Source organism: Patella vulgata, chromosome 6, assembly GCF_932274485.2.
Source record: "Patella vulgata chromosome 6, xgPatVulg1.2, whole genome shotgun sequence".
Classification (NCBI taxonomy): Eukaryota; Metazoa; Mollusca; class Gastropoda; family Patellidae; genus Patella; species Patella vulgata.
Genome location: NC_065884.2, coordinates 43,651,087 through 43,666,651, shown reverse-complemented (window position 1 = coordinate 43,666,651; position 15,565 = coordinate 43,651,087). Strand labels below are relative to the sequence as shown.

Sequence of the window (15,565 nt, the reverse complement as noted above, 5' to 3'; positions counted from 1 at the left end):
CCGCAGCCTCTGGAAAAGTCACTATTGTATACACAAACTACAAAATTGGCATAGTTAATGCCAGTTTGTCTTATATCAATTTACAAAAGATTTTAAGTCGATGGGATATATACTTTTCCAAATATTCAGTCACGAAATTCAATGCACACTGAAAACGTACAAAATATATCCATTTTCACCTTCAATTTTGGCCATGTGAGACCGAGGTTAAAATTCTAAAAAGTTTGATAATAAAACTTCAATTAACTTTGAAGTTTTTGATGGCATAATTCTATCCTATTTTCTTATGATCTTGTGAATGTGTATTATGTTGAACGTAAGTTAAAAATTGCCTCAGTCAAAATACAATAAGAAGTCAATGAAGCTGATGGCTGTATACATTTTAAGCCAATAATCTAAATTTTCAAGAAAAAGTGACTTACGCAGTTTTTGCTTATTATGCAGTTACACGTTACGAAGAAGCTAATAATGGTGATATACTGTTGAGCACTAGATGTTGTATTGAATCATGATCAAAACGAGTTTTAAACTTTGGGTATAATAGATGATACAGATTTGCAGTATCGAGATATATCCTTCAACAAAATAAAGCAGCTATAGTTGATCCTCACAACCTATCTTGAAAATCTGGCGCCACAAGAGGCATTAATCAGCCGTAAGATCCATTAATCATACTGGTTCAACAAATCATTGATAACACAAACTCAAAATAAATATCATTTTCATAAATTGAATTGATGGCTGAGCTTGTAAAAAAACCTATTAAAGTAGATTTTAGCGATTGAATATAAACTTTCCTTAGATATTGGAGGCTGTGATAGTTAAAGTCAGAATTTTTTTTCTGATCAGATTATTTTTACCACTAAATATCAGAAATAAATGGACTTATGACATACAGACCTATTATCTTATATTGGTGCTTCTTGAGGGCAATAAAACCAAAAGCGATATTCTTTTTTTTTATTGTTGTTTTATATATAAATATATATTTAAAAAATATCAACAATAATTACTATGTAGGTTACATCGGAATTAGAAAATCTATTGTGATTGGGTAGTGTGATAATATGGGGTTGCCTTTCATACGACTGTACGCTTCCACTGGTAACAGTGGCGTTCGTCACTTCCGATTCAGGAAACCTGTATTACTCAGCTATCGTAGCAATGATCTCTGTGTTAAAATTATATTTGGAATGTGTTTAACCAGCTCTATCACATATGTGATAATGATTGGCACCAATATTGTCCTTTAATAAGATCAAAACTCGATTATGGGTGTAATGTGTATGGGTCGGCCCGCGAGTCTTATCTCAAAGAACTTGACACCATACACAACAAAGGACTTTTAGGAGCATTCCGCACATCTCCAGTGCACAGTTTATACGTTGAGGCTCACGAGCCATCATTGCACGACAGACGTGATAAACAAGCACTGCAGTATGCTACAAAAATTGCATACCTGCCTCATCATATTTTATGTAATACCATATTTAGACCATATCATGAACATCTATATTTCCTTAAAACTAACGTTCTTCAGTATTCGGTATTCGCATCCAACCCCTATTGTCGTAGGCTGGCATCAGTCATGACAGTATTGCGAATATCCCTTTGTTCAGAACTCCACCTTGGGCTATATCTCCACGGAATATCAATCTAGATCTTACGAAAAACAAAAAGAAAGATACTAGTTCCACGGTGTTTCAATCTTTCTTTCGAGAGTTAATTATATGGTGAATATGCTCCCATTTACACAGATATAGTTCCAAAGATGGTGATCGGGTAGCTTCGGCTATAATACTGTCACGCCATCAGGAATCATCTCTGTCAGACTTCCATCTGCTGCTTCAATTTTTACTCCTGAGCACCAGGTCATATTTTAGGCATTGGAGTTCATTCAATCCTCTCCATCTTTAAAACACGTTATATTCACTGATTCTTTGTCCTCTTTACAGGAAATAAACAATAAGCAGCATGTACACGCATTAGTAGCAGACATTTATCGTGTGCTACTATCTCACGGGTTTAACCGCAAGGACACCGTCCTTTGCTGGCTCCCCAGTCATGTTGATATTAAAGCGAATGATCAAGCAGACGTAGCTGTCAAGTCTGTTATAATATATTCCCATATCACAATTTATTTTACCTTTCACCGATTTTAAATCATCCATTAACATTTTATATAATGACCGCTAGTAACGGTCTTGGGATCTTGCAGGCACAAACAATCTTCATCACATCAAGCCTCTCTTACAGAACCAGCAGAAGAGATGAAGTTGTTTTGTGTCGCTCTCGCATTGGTCATACCTTTTTAGCTCACATTTAGCTCATGTTCCTTTGACAGTAAAACACATCTTGATTGAGTGCAAGTATCTCAAGTGTATTAGATCTAAATATTACCGTTGCCAGTCTGTACGTCAGCTATTTGCTCAACCGGGGCTATATGATAAATTCCTAACATTTTAAAGGAGAACAAATTTTATATAAAAAAAAAATGTAATTGTATATATTTTATCATGCGCTACGTTTTAATTATTTATGTAAAAGATTCAAAAGTTGTTGTTAATTATATTTTCTGTGATATTTGTTTTTATTTACATATATAAATGTCTGTGACATTCTTTTAATTTGTCTCGTTAAATTCACCACGTTTTGCGCAATATATACCGGTATGAGCTAACGTGCCATTAAATTCTATTTCATTTCATTTCATTTCTGAGATTACCTCTAACTGTTACCAGTGGAAGCGTACAGTCGTATGAAAGTATCACACTACCCAATCACGATAGATTTTCTAATTACGATGTAACCTACATAGTAATTATTGTTTATATTTTTTAAATATATATTTATATATAAAACAACAATAAAAAAAAGAATATCGCTCTTTTGTCGGACCCAAAGACATAACTGTTGGTTTTATTGCCCTCAAGAAGCACCAATATAAAATAATAGGCCTGTATGTCATAAGCTCATTTATTTCTGATATTTAGTGGTTAAAATAATCTGATCAGAAAAAAAATTCTGACTTTAACTATCACAGCCTCCAATATCTAAGGAAAGTTTATATTCAATCGCTAAAATCTACTTTAATAGGTTTTTTTTACAAGCTCAGCCATCAATTCAATTTATGAAAATGATATTTATTTTGAGTTTGTGTTATCAATGATTTGTTGAACCAGTATGATTAATGGGTCTTACGGCTGATTAATGCCTCTTGTGGCGCCAGATTTTCAAGATAGGTTGTGAGGATCAACTATAGCTGCTTTATTTTGTTGAAGGATATATCTCGATACTGCAAATCTGTATCATCTATTATACCCAAAATTTAAAACTCGTTTTGATCATGATTCAATACAACATCTAGTGCTCAACGGTATATCACCATTATCAGCTTCTTCGTAACGTGTAACTGCATAATAAGCAAAAACTGCGTAAGTCACTTTTTCTTGAAAATTTAGATTATTGGCTTAAAATGTATACAGCCATCAGCTTCATTGACTTCTTAGTGTATTTTGACTGAGGCATTTTTTAACGTACGTTCAACATATACACATTCACAAGGTCATAAGAAAATAGGATATAATTATGCCATCAAAAACTTCAAAGTTAACCGCTGCTGATGTCTTAGCAATTAGGGGACATCTTAGTCTCAAAAAAATTATTGCCTCAGATAGCATCTGATCCAAAAAAATATAGGTTGCCAGACAACGAAACATAAGCCAAGAGAAGCTAAATCGTAAGGGAAGTCAACAAGAGTTGTCGCATATTTTTACTTTTTCGGTAATGAAACATTTATAATACACTAACTCTAGCCTCTAGAGCGTCCACAAGATTTTTGAAGTGATCAAGGGCCATAACTCTGGCAGTAATTTTCCGAAATCGCTGACAATCAATAGGCTTCTTCGTCTCATCACCTTAAACGCTGTATAAATTTAAAGTCAATCGGATATTATCTTTAGCCTCTAGAGCATCCACAAGATATTTTGAAGTGATCAAGGGCCATAACTCTGGCAGTAATTATCGGAAATTGCTGAAAATCAATAGGCTTCTTCGTCTCATGACCTTAAACACTGTGTATAAATATAACGTTAATCGGATATGAACTTCGGCCTCTAGAGCGTCCACAAGATTTTTTGAAGTGATCAAGGGTCATAACCCTGGCAGTAATTATCGAAAATCGCTGAAAGTCAATAAACTTCTTCGTCTCATGGCCTTAAACACTGTGTATAAATTTTAAGTCAATCGCATATTAACTTTAGCCTTTGGAGCGTCCATAAGATTTTTCAAAGTGATCAAGGATCATAACTCTGGCAGTGATTATCGGAAATCGCTGAAAATCAACAGGCTTCTTCGTCGCATGACCTTAAACACCGTGTATAAAGTTAAAGTCAGACGGGTATTAACTTGAACCCTAGAGAGTCCACCTTAAACACCGTGTATAAAGTTAAAAGTCAGTCGGATATTAACTTGAGCCTCTAGAGCGTCCAAAAGCAATTGTGGACGCCGAACCGACGGACGGACGAACCGACGACAATATACAATGTGGGCGTATAAAAAGTAAAGAAAGAAATCTCGGTTTTTCAACAAATTTGATACTGGGTTCCCACTGTTGTGCGATGCGTTGCGATAAGATTGTCCGTATTGAGTCCACGATCGGATATGTTTCGATACGACCAACACGATTGCTACGACTGACCTCAATATATGACAAGACCTGATAGGACACCCGATTAGATTTTATTACATACTTCGAGAAGGTATTTGTTGAGTAATAAAACCTTTTAGTAGTTTATCGAGGGCTGGATAGGATCACCACAAATTACTTCACGATTAAAACCACGATTTCAATCGTAGCACGTATCTTGTCAGTTGGAACCTAGCATAAGGCATAAAGTATGCCTTCAAGAAATCGAATCCAAACAAAATTCCGTTAAAAACTGTAGGTAAAAGGGGAATAACGGAAAATCGCCAAAAATTGAATGTCGATATGGTTCGACATGATCACAATTGGAATAAAATAAATCCGCCCAAAACGGTAGGTTCTATCGCATTATCATGATTTTCGGAAATTCGTGACATAACTCCAGAAAAGAAAGATGCAGAAGATCGATTTTCTTACCACCAAATTTGAAAAAGTACATTAAAAACCGTCAAGTAGTCAAGCGGAAAGTCGTGGAGAACTCTGAATATTGCAAGCGTTCGACCTCTCCTGACCCCAATGGTTACCAACAAATTTGAGAGAAAAAATTCATTAAAAACTGTCACTTGTTGCAAGGTGTTCGGCAATGAGATGTGGATGCGGAACACTGAAAATCGATAGGATTCGTCCTCTCATTACCCCAGTGCTTCAACGTTTTCGGCAAAGTGGAGATAACTGCGGAACCGTAAGTCGCGGAACACTGCATATCGAAAGGGGTCAGCGAATGTTCCTTTACGTGCACACACAGGGCCTTGGTTTTTGTCCAACAAGTTTAGATTTAATGGCACTGTAAACACGGTTTATCTCATCAATTTGTTACTAATGCTAGGTTCCCACTGACGTGCGACGGGACGATTGGCCATTCTTAGCTGATCGTGGAATTTATATTTACTTTTCGATACGTTCTGGTACGATTGGGTGCGATATTGTCATGATTGGTCAATTTCATGTGACATGGTCTGTGGTCACCCGTTCAGATACGAACAGAGACATTCCGATAGGATTGTCCCTATGGAGTCCACGATTTGATACGGACAGATACGTTCGGATACGTTTTGATACGATTAGGGTGCGATTGTGGTCACGATGTCTTTGGTGATCGAGAGTGATCGCGATTTGAGCTACGATTGGACCCCGACAGGTATATATACAACCCGACTGACCATGCACTTCATTGTTTCCTGAACTTCCGGAGATCGCAGTGCATCTTAATTAACAGAGCATGGTGTTTGTCTTGTCTATGTCTATCACCACGATGAGATGCGATTTGTCGCGCTGTGTTACGATCTGAAGAGATCATCACTATTGACACTTGATCGCGTTGAGCATAGAAAATATTTGAACCGTCCTAAACACGATTGCTGCAACTGACCTCCAGATATGATAAGACCTGGGTAGGATCACCGCGATTACTCCACGATTTCAATCATAGCGCCAATCGTGAAAGGGGGAACCTTTCAAGATACCTTCTCACGTACAAACTGTAATTTGGTGATATATTTGGACTGAAAATACAGTATATTTAAACTATTTATATATCAAATCCCTCAAAACATTTTAATGGCAATCAACTACCTCAAGTCTTAACAATCTATTTTAAGAAGCCTAGTCTGTCATGTGACTTGATTGAAGGAAGGTCCAATTGTAGCTTGTATTTGTAGTTAAGCTCTGTCCATTACCATAAATATCGACGCCTAAGCAAATTCTTGTATTATCCTCTGACAACCTTTTTTCCGCTGTTTAATCGCAGAAAATGCTGTACATTTAAGCTATTTGATCAACATATCAAGCAACCCCTACGTCACTCGAATAGAAAGCAGCCAACAGACTGCTAGCCTTACATTTTGTCTTGTCCTGTGCCCGTTTAATGGGTGTTTTTCAAGAAATCTGACAATTGCCATACTTTTATTGGAAGTGTCCTAAAAAATGCTTTTTGTGGGAATGTATCTTATTAAATGATATTTCAACGATTAAAATGACTTCTTTGTATTGGACAGCCTAGAGATCAATCTAATGCAAGAGAGAGAGAGAGAGAGGGAAATGGAGTTTAACGTCCACTCGACACAAACTAGGTCACATCGGGACTAACATATGGTTTAATTTTATTTCAATAATTGGCTTGCGCGTAGGGGTCTCTAGCAGTGGGAGGAAACCCACGGGGTTGGGCAGGCGACCCTACTCCTTGTCACGTACAACCGGGGATTCGAAACCACGCCAGTTGACTCAATGACAGGCTTTATGATACAGCACGCACGTGCTAACCATTCTGCCATCCACCCCCCCCCCCCCTCCTCAATCAAATGCATTCACTTTGTCCATGAGAATACGTATAATAATGTTACTTGACTTTCTGACCACTGTGATGCAAGTCATTTTTTTTTTTTTAAGACTACTAACAACTACCAGTTCCCTAATGTAATGGACAATTAATGCAAAAATTTCCTAAGTCTGGTTTGTACAAATACAAAAATTACCTAAGTCATTTAATGACGCGCAAAATGTGTGTATTACAAATATAATATAAAGATTATATTAATAACACCCAAAACAAAATTTGACCTTAATACAATCACAATTTTTAATTTAAAACATTTAAAGCAGTTTGACTTAGGCAAATTTTGCTGTAGCGTGACATTTTTTTCATTTTTGAATTAAAAACATGTTTTGACCGTGATTCAACAGGGATCTAGTGCACAACGGGTATATCATCATTATTAGTCCCTGCGTAGCGTGTAACTGCATATAAACATTTGTACCACATTTAATTTGTCATAAATTTTAGAATTACAAGCCAACAGTGAGGCTGATGTCCCACACCGAAATTCTAAAATAAACAGACACATATTAATTACATGTAAGCACATTTTTTTTTCAAAAGTATCAAGCAATCAAACTGATTATCAACTATACACTAAGTTTCACAACTCTATCAGACAGAATCAAGTTATCTTGTCCCAAAGCATCGACCAATGAAATTGCTTAGCTCTGCTTAGCTTTAGCTCGAAATGTTAATCATTAAACTCAGTCAAGACATTCACCTAATGAACATCTACTTAGTCAAGTTATTGATGTGATAAAACTATACAGCAAGTGCAGAGATAAGCAATTTGATTTGTCGATGCTTTGGGACACGATAACTTGGTGTATATCACATCAATACCGTGACTAAGTTCGATAAGGAGCATTTTCTGCCCAGGGTAAGCGGAGCGATAAGCAATTTGATTGGTCGATACTTTGGAACACAATAACTCTCCTAATTGAGGTAGAATGTTCAAACTTGGTGTAGGCGTCCATTTGGTGAATGCCTTGATGGAGTTCGGGATAAACATTGTCTGCTTACGGTAAGCAGATAAGCAATCTGATTGGTTGATGCTTTCGGGCACGATAACTTTGGTTTTAATTAAGTGAGTGGTGAAACTCCGAGTATAGATTCATTATATCATTACCTTGACTAAGTTCGATGATGAGAATTTTCTGCTTAGGCTAAGGAGCGCTAAGCAATTTGATTAGTCAAGACTTTGTTACATAACAACTCTGCTTTTAATTGAGGTAAAGTGTTTAAGCTTGATGTAGACGTTCATTTGGTAAATGTCTTGACTGAGTTCAATGATTAACATTTCGAGCTGAAGCGAAGTTGAGCTAATCAATTTCATTGGTCGATTCTTTGGGACAAGATAACCTTGATTCTACCTGATAGAGAGTGATGAAACTTAGTGTATAGTTTGATTGCTCGATACTTTTGAAAAAAATAAATGTGCGATTAATTAATATGTCATCTATTTAGTTTGGGATTTCGAAGGGGGACATCAGCCTCGCTGTTGGCTTGTTATCATTATAAACTTTGCACTGGTAACATCATTGGTCAATCGGGGAAAAGGTAATGAAAAGGGATAGTTTTTGAACTATTATGAACATTCATTTGTTGGAAAGATGAAACATGCAGAACATATATTGTAGCAGAACATATATTGTGGCAGTATCCAACGTCAATTTGCAGGTATCAAACAATGTGTAGGCTACACGGGACCTTGAACACGCTTATCCGCTAATCCACACCAGTTGGCAGTGAAAGGTTCTTATTATAAGCCACACTGACATATTCTGATGCACTACCCGGTCACCAATCCTCTTGCCATATTAAGGATTCCATCAGAATTATCAACACATAAGTAACACAGTTTCTCTCACGGATAGTTTTTAGTAAATGGTATACAAAGTCCATTTTATTTTCAGACAAAACATACAAAGATAGGTTCACAGGCAACGAAACATACGCCCACAGCAGCTAAATTGTGCGGGCAGTCAACAAGAGTTGTCGCATATTTTCACTTTTTCAGTATGGAAACATTTATAATACACTAAAATCTGATTAAGAGTAACAACTCATTAAGTAATTATCAGAAAATCATTAGAATTTGTTTGGTTTTTATAAATTTCTGCCCCATGCTCAGTTTAGTATACGAAATATTTAATATCATGGATTTAGCTGTTCAAGTTATCAAAATACATTGAAAATCAATATACTTGTTCGTTTCAAGACCTTAAACTCTGTGTATCAATCTGAAGTCAATCGAATGATAACATAAGCCTCTAGAGCGTCACAACAAGGGCCATAACTTTGGCAGTAATTATCAGAAATCGTTGAAAATCAATAGGATTCTTCGTCTCATGACCTCAAACACTGCAAATAAATTTAACTCTGACTTTGGCCTCTAGAGGTCCACAAGATATTTTGAAGTGATCAAGGGCCATAACTCTGGCGGTAATTATCGGAAATAGCTGAAAATCAATAGGATTCTTCATCTCATGACCGTTAACACTGTGTATAAATTTAAAGTCCATCGGATATTAACTTTAGTCTCTAAACCGTCCACAAGATTTTTTTTTAAGTGATCAAGGGCTATAACTCTGGCAGTAAATATCTGAAATCGCTGAAAATCAGTCGACTTCTTCATCTCATGACCTTAAACACTGTGTATAAATTTAAAGTCAATCGGATATTAACTTTAGCCTCTAGGGCGTCCACAAGCAATTGTGGATGCCGGACGGGTGGACGGGGGCGAAGACAATATACAACCACATTTCAATGTGGGCGTATAAAAACTAGGAAAGGCATATTTAATTTAAACACAGGGAAATAACAATATTAGCACTATCAACTTTTCTTTATAATTCTTCATTATAAACAATTTGAATGATGTTTTACATCTAGTAATTATACAATGTCATTTTTCAAGTCAATGACATGGGCAAAAGACAACAAATCAGAATGACTGCAAGTATCAATGAAAAAGTATACATAATATGAAAAATATAATAAGTATTTGTAGTTTAACACAAGGTACAATTTGCATGATAAAGACTAAACTCAGTAATTGTATGTGTATCCATAATATTGTACCTTGTGTTTATATGTTCATCAACTAATTATATATAAATAATGCCAATCAAAGAAGATTTGTAGAAAAAGTGGAAACCACCATCACTCATTCATCTCAAAAGGCCATTCACATTTAATCATAAAATACCTCCACCCATTTCCAGAAGTTATTATATATAACATCCTATCTAAAAATGCACCCAATAACCATTTTATAATAATAAATAATTATATATGTAAACCAGACAATGATACAGAATGATTAAGAGCACAATTTTGTATCACGAAAGATGCCTATTTTGGACCTGTGGGTTACTAATATACAAATTACATGTTTTCTTATGGAAAATAGAAATCTACCCAGGAAGAATAACCCATTGCAGGTTTTAAGAAAAACTTCAGAAGAATAACTCCAAATTCCCCTGTATATATTCAAAGCCGCCCCCGACTTTCAGACCCCAATTTATTCCAGGCATAGAATATGAACCAAAGATCAAAGAGATTTACCGTTATAGGTTTATAACTTGACAGAATCACGGGAGGAAAAGGAGTTTAATTCAATACCAACTTCACTTGTTATCTACCATTTGGTTTATCTACCATATTAAACATGACCCACATCTTTTCGACATATTTTTGACATGATAATATTTTAGAAATCTTGTAGCTGTGTCTGATCTAAATGTAAAAAAAATAACATAAAAAAAACACTTTTAATGTCATAATACCCTATTCATCATGTATTATATATGTCACACCTACATGTGCTTGTTTTTTTCCATCATTTTCTAGCTTTAATGAAGCATGGTGTTATTATGTTTTTGATAACACTCAGTAATCAATAACAACCTTTATCTTTTTACATCTAAATCTTGTACTGTTTTCCTTCAAATAATTATCAATTACAATTTGTTACAGACACATTTTAATGAACACCATTTTAAATTATGCAAGAATGTGATTGGCTTTATGAAGCAAGAAGTATAAAAGGCTCTTTCGGGTGAATACATGTTCTTGTATTAAGAAATGTAATGTGGAAATGTAATAAAGGATAATTAATCAATGAAATCTATAAACTGTATTTGAGAAAATAACATACAAATCAATGATATATCTATAAATACTTAATCATTATATTATTTCTAAAGGTCATTATATCATCATTAAGAAATATATTCACTGTTTAAAGTGACTATAAAAACAAACATAAATGTTATTTATTAAACAGAGCTGGTTGTATTCCTCGTTTTATTTGTTCATGTTTCCATAATCAACCCAATCTAATACTTAAGAATAATGACATTTTTTAATATCAATTTATAAACTAGACAGTTTTTATTTTATTATTTACTTATCATTAACAAGCAAATATAAGCTTCAAAACATGAAATTTAATAAGCAAAACGAGTAGTAGGTGGATAACCCAGTTTGTCTAGATTTGGGATACAAGCGAAGTTGATCATTGGTGGTGGCCCACACATAACTATTAGACTGTCATTTCCAGGAGGTGGTAGGCTCTTCTTAATCATATCTGAATCTACAAATCCCTTGAAATGCTTCCATCCTAGAAATAAATACAGCATTTAAACTTGTTAGTAAACAAATATTTTAAATCAAACAGGCCAACAGCGAGGCTCCAGTCCCCCACCTCAATCCCAAAATAAATAGATGACACTCATTCATTATCTTTTTATAAAGCATCAAGTAATCAATTCGTTTACCATTCTGCTTAACTTGAGCTGAAAATACTTATTATCGAACTAGAGTCAAGGTATTAACATAATGAAACTCCACACCAAGTTTCATAACTCTCCCCAAATTAGAAGCAGAGTTATTGTGTCACAAATGTCTTGAAAAATCAAACTGCTTATCTCGGCTCCTCTTTATCATAAAACTCTGCCAAGACAAATGAACATAATATATACAAAGTTTGAAATTCTACCTTGATTAGAAGCTGAGTTGTGTCCAAACAAGGGTGATGGATAGGCGGATGAACGAACTGTCTTTATTTGACGGGAAGTTGTGGAAATTAGTTTTCTCATGATACTGTATTGTTTTATTTGGGGTACATTCAGATAATCTGGGCAAATAACCCACAATCTAGTATACTGACAGATAATTCAACTAATACTCTATCCTTAATGCTTAATGTCTGATCAAAAGAAACACACTTTTATTATATTTTTCATCATCCACTAATTTAGAAAAATGACAGTTAAACCAATTTTATATAAATGAGAAGATACCCCTAAAGGCACAGATTGTTTATAGATAATATCATTTCAAAAGTCCAAAATATGTTCTATCTTAATGTAAAGCGGTTTTCATTGTGTAATAAGCATCACAGGAGATCTAACGACAGCACACACATATTTATATAAGCCTTTATATCTTACTGACGTTTTCTCATACCATCATATTATAAATTTTTTACAGCTTTATACTGATGTTTCCATTTATATAAAAAAAAATTATACTTTGATTTTAGTGATGTGATGCATGATTTTAACACAATAGAATCCCTTTCAAACTACAATATTGTGAAAGTTTAATCACTAATAGAAATATCAGTAATAAAATGGTCAATTCCCTTTAGTATTTACAAAGATATGACAAATTGAACATTCCAGCAATCTATGCTGCTCTCTATGCAGATGCTTGATTGTCAGACCGGAACGTTGCGAATTGACGGAATTGCAATATCGAGTGACACAGAATTCTGTCCTGTCGCAATTCTGTCAGTCCCGACAACGGAGGTGGTGTGAGCAAAATCGTGACGTAATTAAACCTAATAAATATGTTTCAGCATTATGGTTGGTTGAGATATTTTCTCATGCAGCCGGCGCATGCGTTCTAGTTCCAAATACCATTTCCACTTGATTGTCACTATTTTGGGGTTTTACAGAATTCAATTCCGAAACGTTCAATCGAGCATCCCCTTAGTAACAAGATGGTTGCCATCTTTATTTGCCATGAACCAAATTGATAAGCATGCATTAAATTCAACTGAATCCAAGTCAGAAGAATATCTAGCATTGGTATTTGGACTGGTTTTCTTAATTAAATGTTAAATCAATCTTAGCATAGATTAAGCGCAAGAAAATTTATATTTTTCCGAAAATGCAAATCATGCATCATTACTATAAATAATAAGATAGGTTGCCAGGCAACCAAAAATACACCCATAGCAGCTAAGTCGTCTGGGCAGTCAACAAGGGTTGTCGCATATTTTTTCTTTTGTCAGTAAGGAGAATGTTTACAACACATGAAAATCTTATTACAAGTAATAACCCAATAAGTAATTATCAGAAATCATTGTTTTATGACCTTGAAAAATTTATATCAACTTTAGGCTCTAGAGAATCGACAAAATTTTTCAAAGTAATCAAGGGGCCATAACTCTGGTAGTAATTATCGGAAATTGTTGAAAATGACTAGGATCCTTCATCTCATGACCTTAAACACAGTATAAATTTAAAGTCAATTGGATATTAACACTCTAGAGTGTCCACAAAATATTTCAAAGTGATAAGGGCCATAACTCTGGCAGTAAATATCGGAAATCGCTGAAATTCAATAGGCAATAGGATTCTTCGTCTCATGACCTTAACCACTGTGTATAAATTTAAAGTCAATCAGATATTAACTTTAGCCTCTAGAGTGTCCACGGACAGGGGCGACAAAATATAAGACCACATTTCAATGTGGGCGTATCAAAATAACAACAATAAACATCAATATACCTATACAAAAAGGAAAAACAAATATTTTTATGGTAATTTAATGGAATTTGGGGAAGGGAACCATATCATGTTTACGATTAAGTGTAGTAAGAGGTATGATTTATGTAATTTGAGATAAATATATTACCAAATATTATTCAAATCAATCAATCCAAGTGTAAGTATTTGTAATTAGTTTCAATTGATTTCACACTGCCATCTTTATTCATCTGTAGTGTTTCAAAATATATTTAATTGCTATTCTCAAACATAAGAGATAATCTACCATTGTTTTTGTTTTCAATCTTATAGATTACTAATTTTATAATAAAAAAAATAACACTTCTTTACTTTTTGGAGTCTTCCATTGGCCGTTTCAGGTGATAAGGCTTGAAAATAAGCTCAGACTATCCAAATCAGTTGCAGGAAATGGTAGATCAAAATAAGTCAGTCAGTCACACAAAACTTGCGAGTCCATTTAGTTTTTGTAAAGCTTCAGCATAATATATTTGCCCCTTAAAAACAGGACTACAATCAAATGATTTCTAATTGAACCAGTTAAATGCCAAGTAGAAAATATGCTATTCAGTCGTATGATCGATCAAGACTGGATAACTTTAACTGTCTGGCAAATTTAATATCAACTGCATCCCCAGATTCAAGCACGTCAAAACAGACTATTTTTCTTAGCAATGGCTTGCAATGGCAACAGTGTCTTGCAGGCCTGGAAATAACGCTTTTATAGATGTACCTGACAAAATGTCAGGCACTAATGAAATAGTACCTGACATTTTCAACTTAATGCTGGGCATGTATTAATAAAATCACCAAAAACGACATATCAGTGCCGGACAAAATTACAGGCACCAGAGGTTTTGTGCTGGACAAAGCCTGAATCTGTAACCCAGGTATCATTTAATCTTGTGTATCTAGCACTAATTTCTTTCACACTCGTTTAATATCAAATCTTTGTTTAAAAACTCATAAAAATCATTTAAAATCACAAAAAAATCATCTAATTTGTACTTGTGTCCAGTTTAAAACCAACTGATTAATTTTGATAACGAGTGTCCAATTTACATGTGTTTAATTTCCTGACCACTGTTCAAAAATTAATCATTATACATCAATAATCCATTGGATTGTTCATTTTTTAACAGTAATCAAGAAATTAAAAACTTGTAAAATTGGACACTCATTATCAAAATTGAATGGTCAGCTTTAAACTGGACACAAGTACAAATTAGATGAACTTTGGTAATGTTAAACGATTTTTACAAGTTTTTAAACAAAGACTTGATATTAAATGATTATGAAAGAAATTAGTGCAAAAACTCCAAAGATAATGGAATAATTTCTGTAAAATATAATTTTTACTGAATTGCCCTACAACTACTCTACTATGTAAAAGCTTACTTTAACTGAATGTATGGATAACACGCTATACCAAATTTATAATGCTGATTGGTGTTTAAAATACATTGTATTTACCTGCTTCAGGACGATCTAATGTGAAGTTCAGATGAAAACGATTAGGATGACTTTGTTGTATGTCTTCTAATTCAGGTCGTAATAAAATATCATTCTCTGTCTGAAAATATCATAAATCCATTATAATTATCATAAATCCACCATAATGTAAATATCTATCTTAGTTTGTAAATAATATAATATTATAAATACACCATAATGTAAATATCATTCTCAGTATTAGTGGATTAGCTAAGTGTAAAAATATTTTAAATCTGGATACAAGCACTA

At 34.3% G+C, this 15,565-nt stretch overlaps 1 protein-coding gene across 2 annotated transcripts in view; it reads right to left on the bottom strand.

Moving 5' to 3' along the window:
* Window positions 1–8,893: 8,893 nt before the first annotated feature.
* Window positions 8,894–15,565, bottom strand: part of LOC126823318 (NADH-cytochrome b5 reductase 3) — a 32,933-nt gene continuing 26,261 nt past the window's right edge. For both annotated transcript variants that reach the window (XM_050552078.2, XM_050552076.2), the window contains exons 8-9: window positions 15,296–15,395; window positions 8,894–11,646 (exon numbers count right to left, since the gene is read on the bottom strand). In XM_050552078.2, coding sequence (XP_050408035.1) covers window positions 11,474–11,646; window positions 15,296–15,395 — 273 coding nt within the window. In that variant the 3' untranslated portion in view covers window positions 8,894–11,473. The remainder of the gene's footprint in view (window positions 11,647–15,295; window positions 15,396–15,565) is intronic.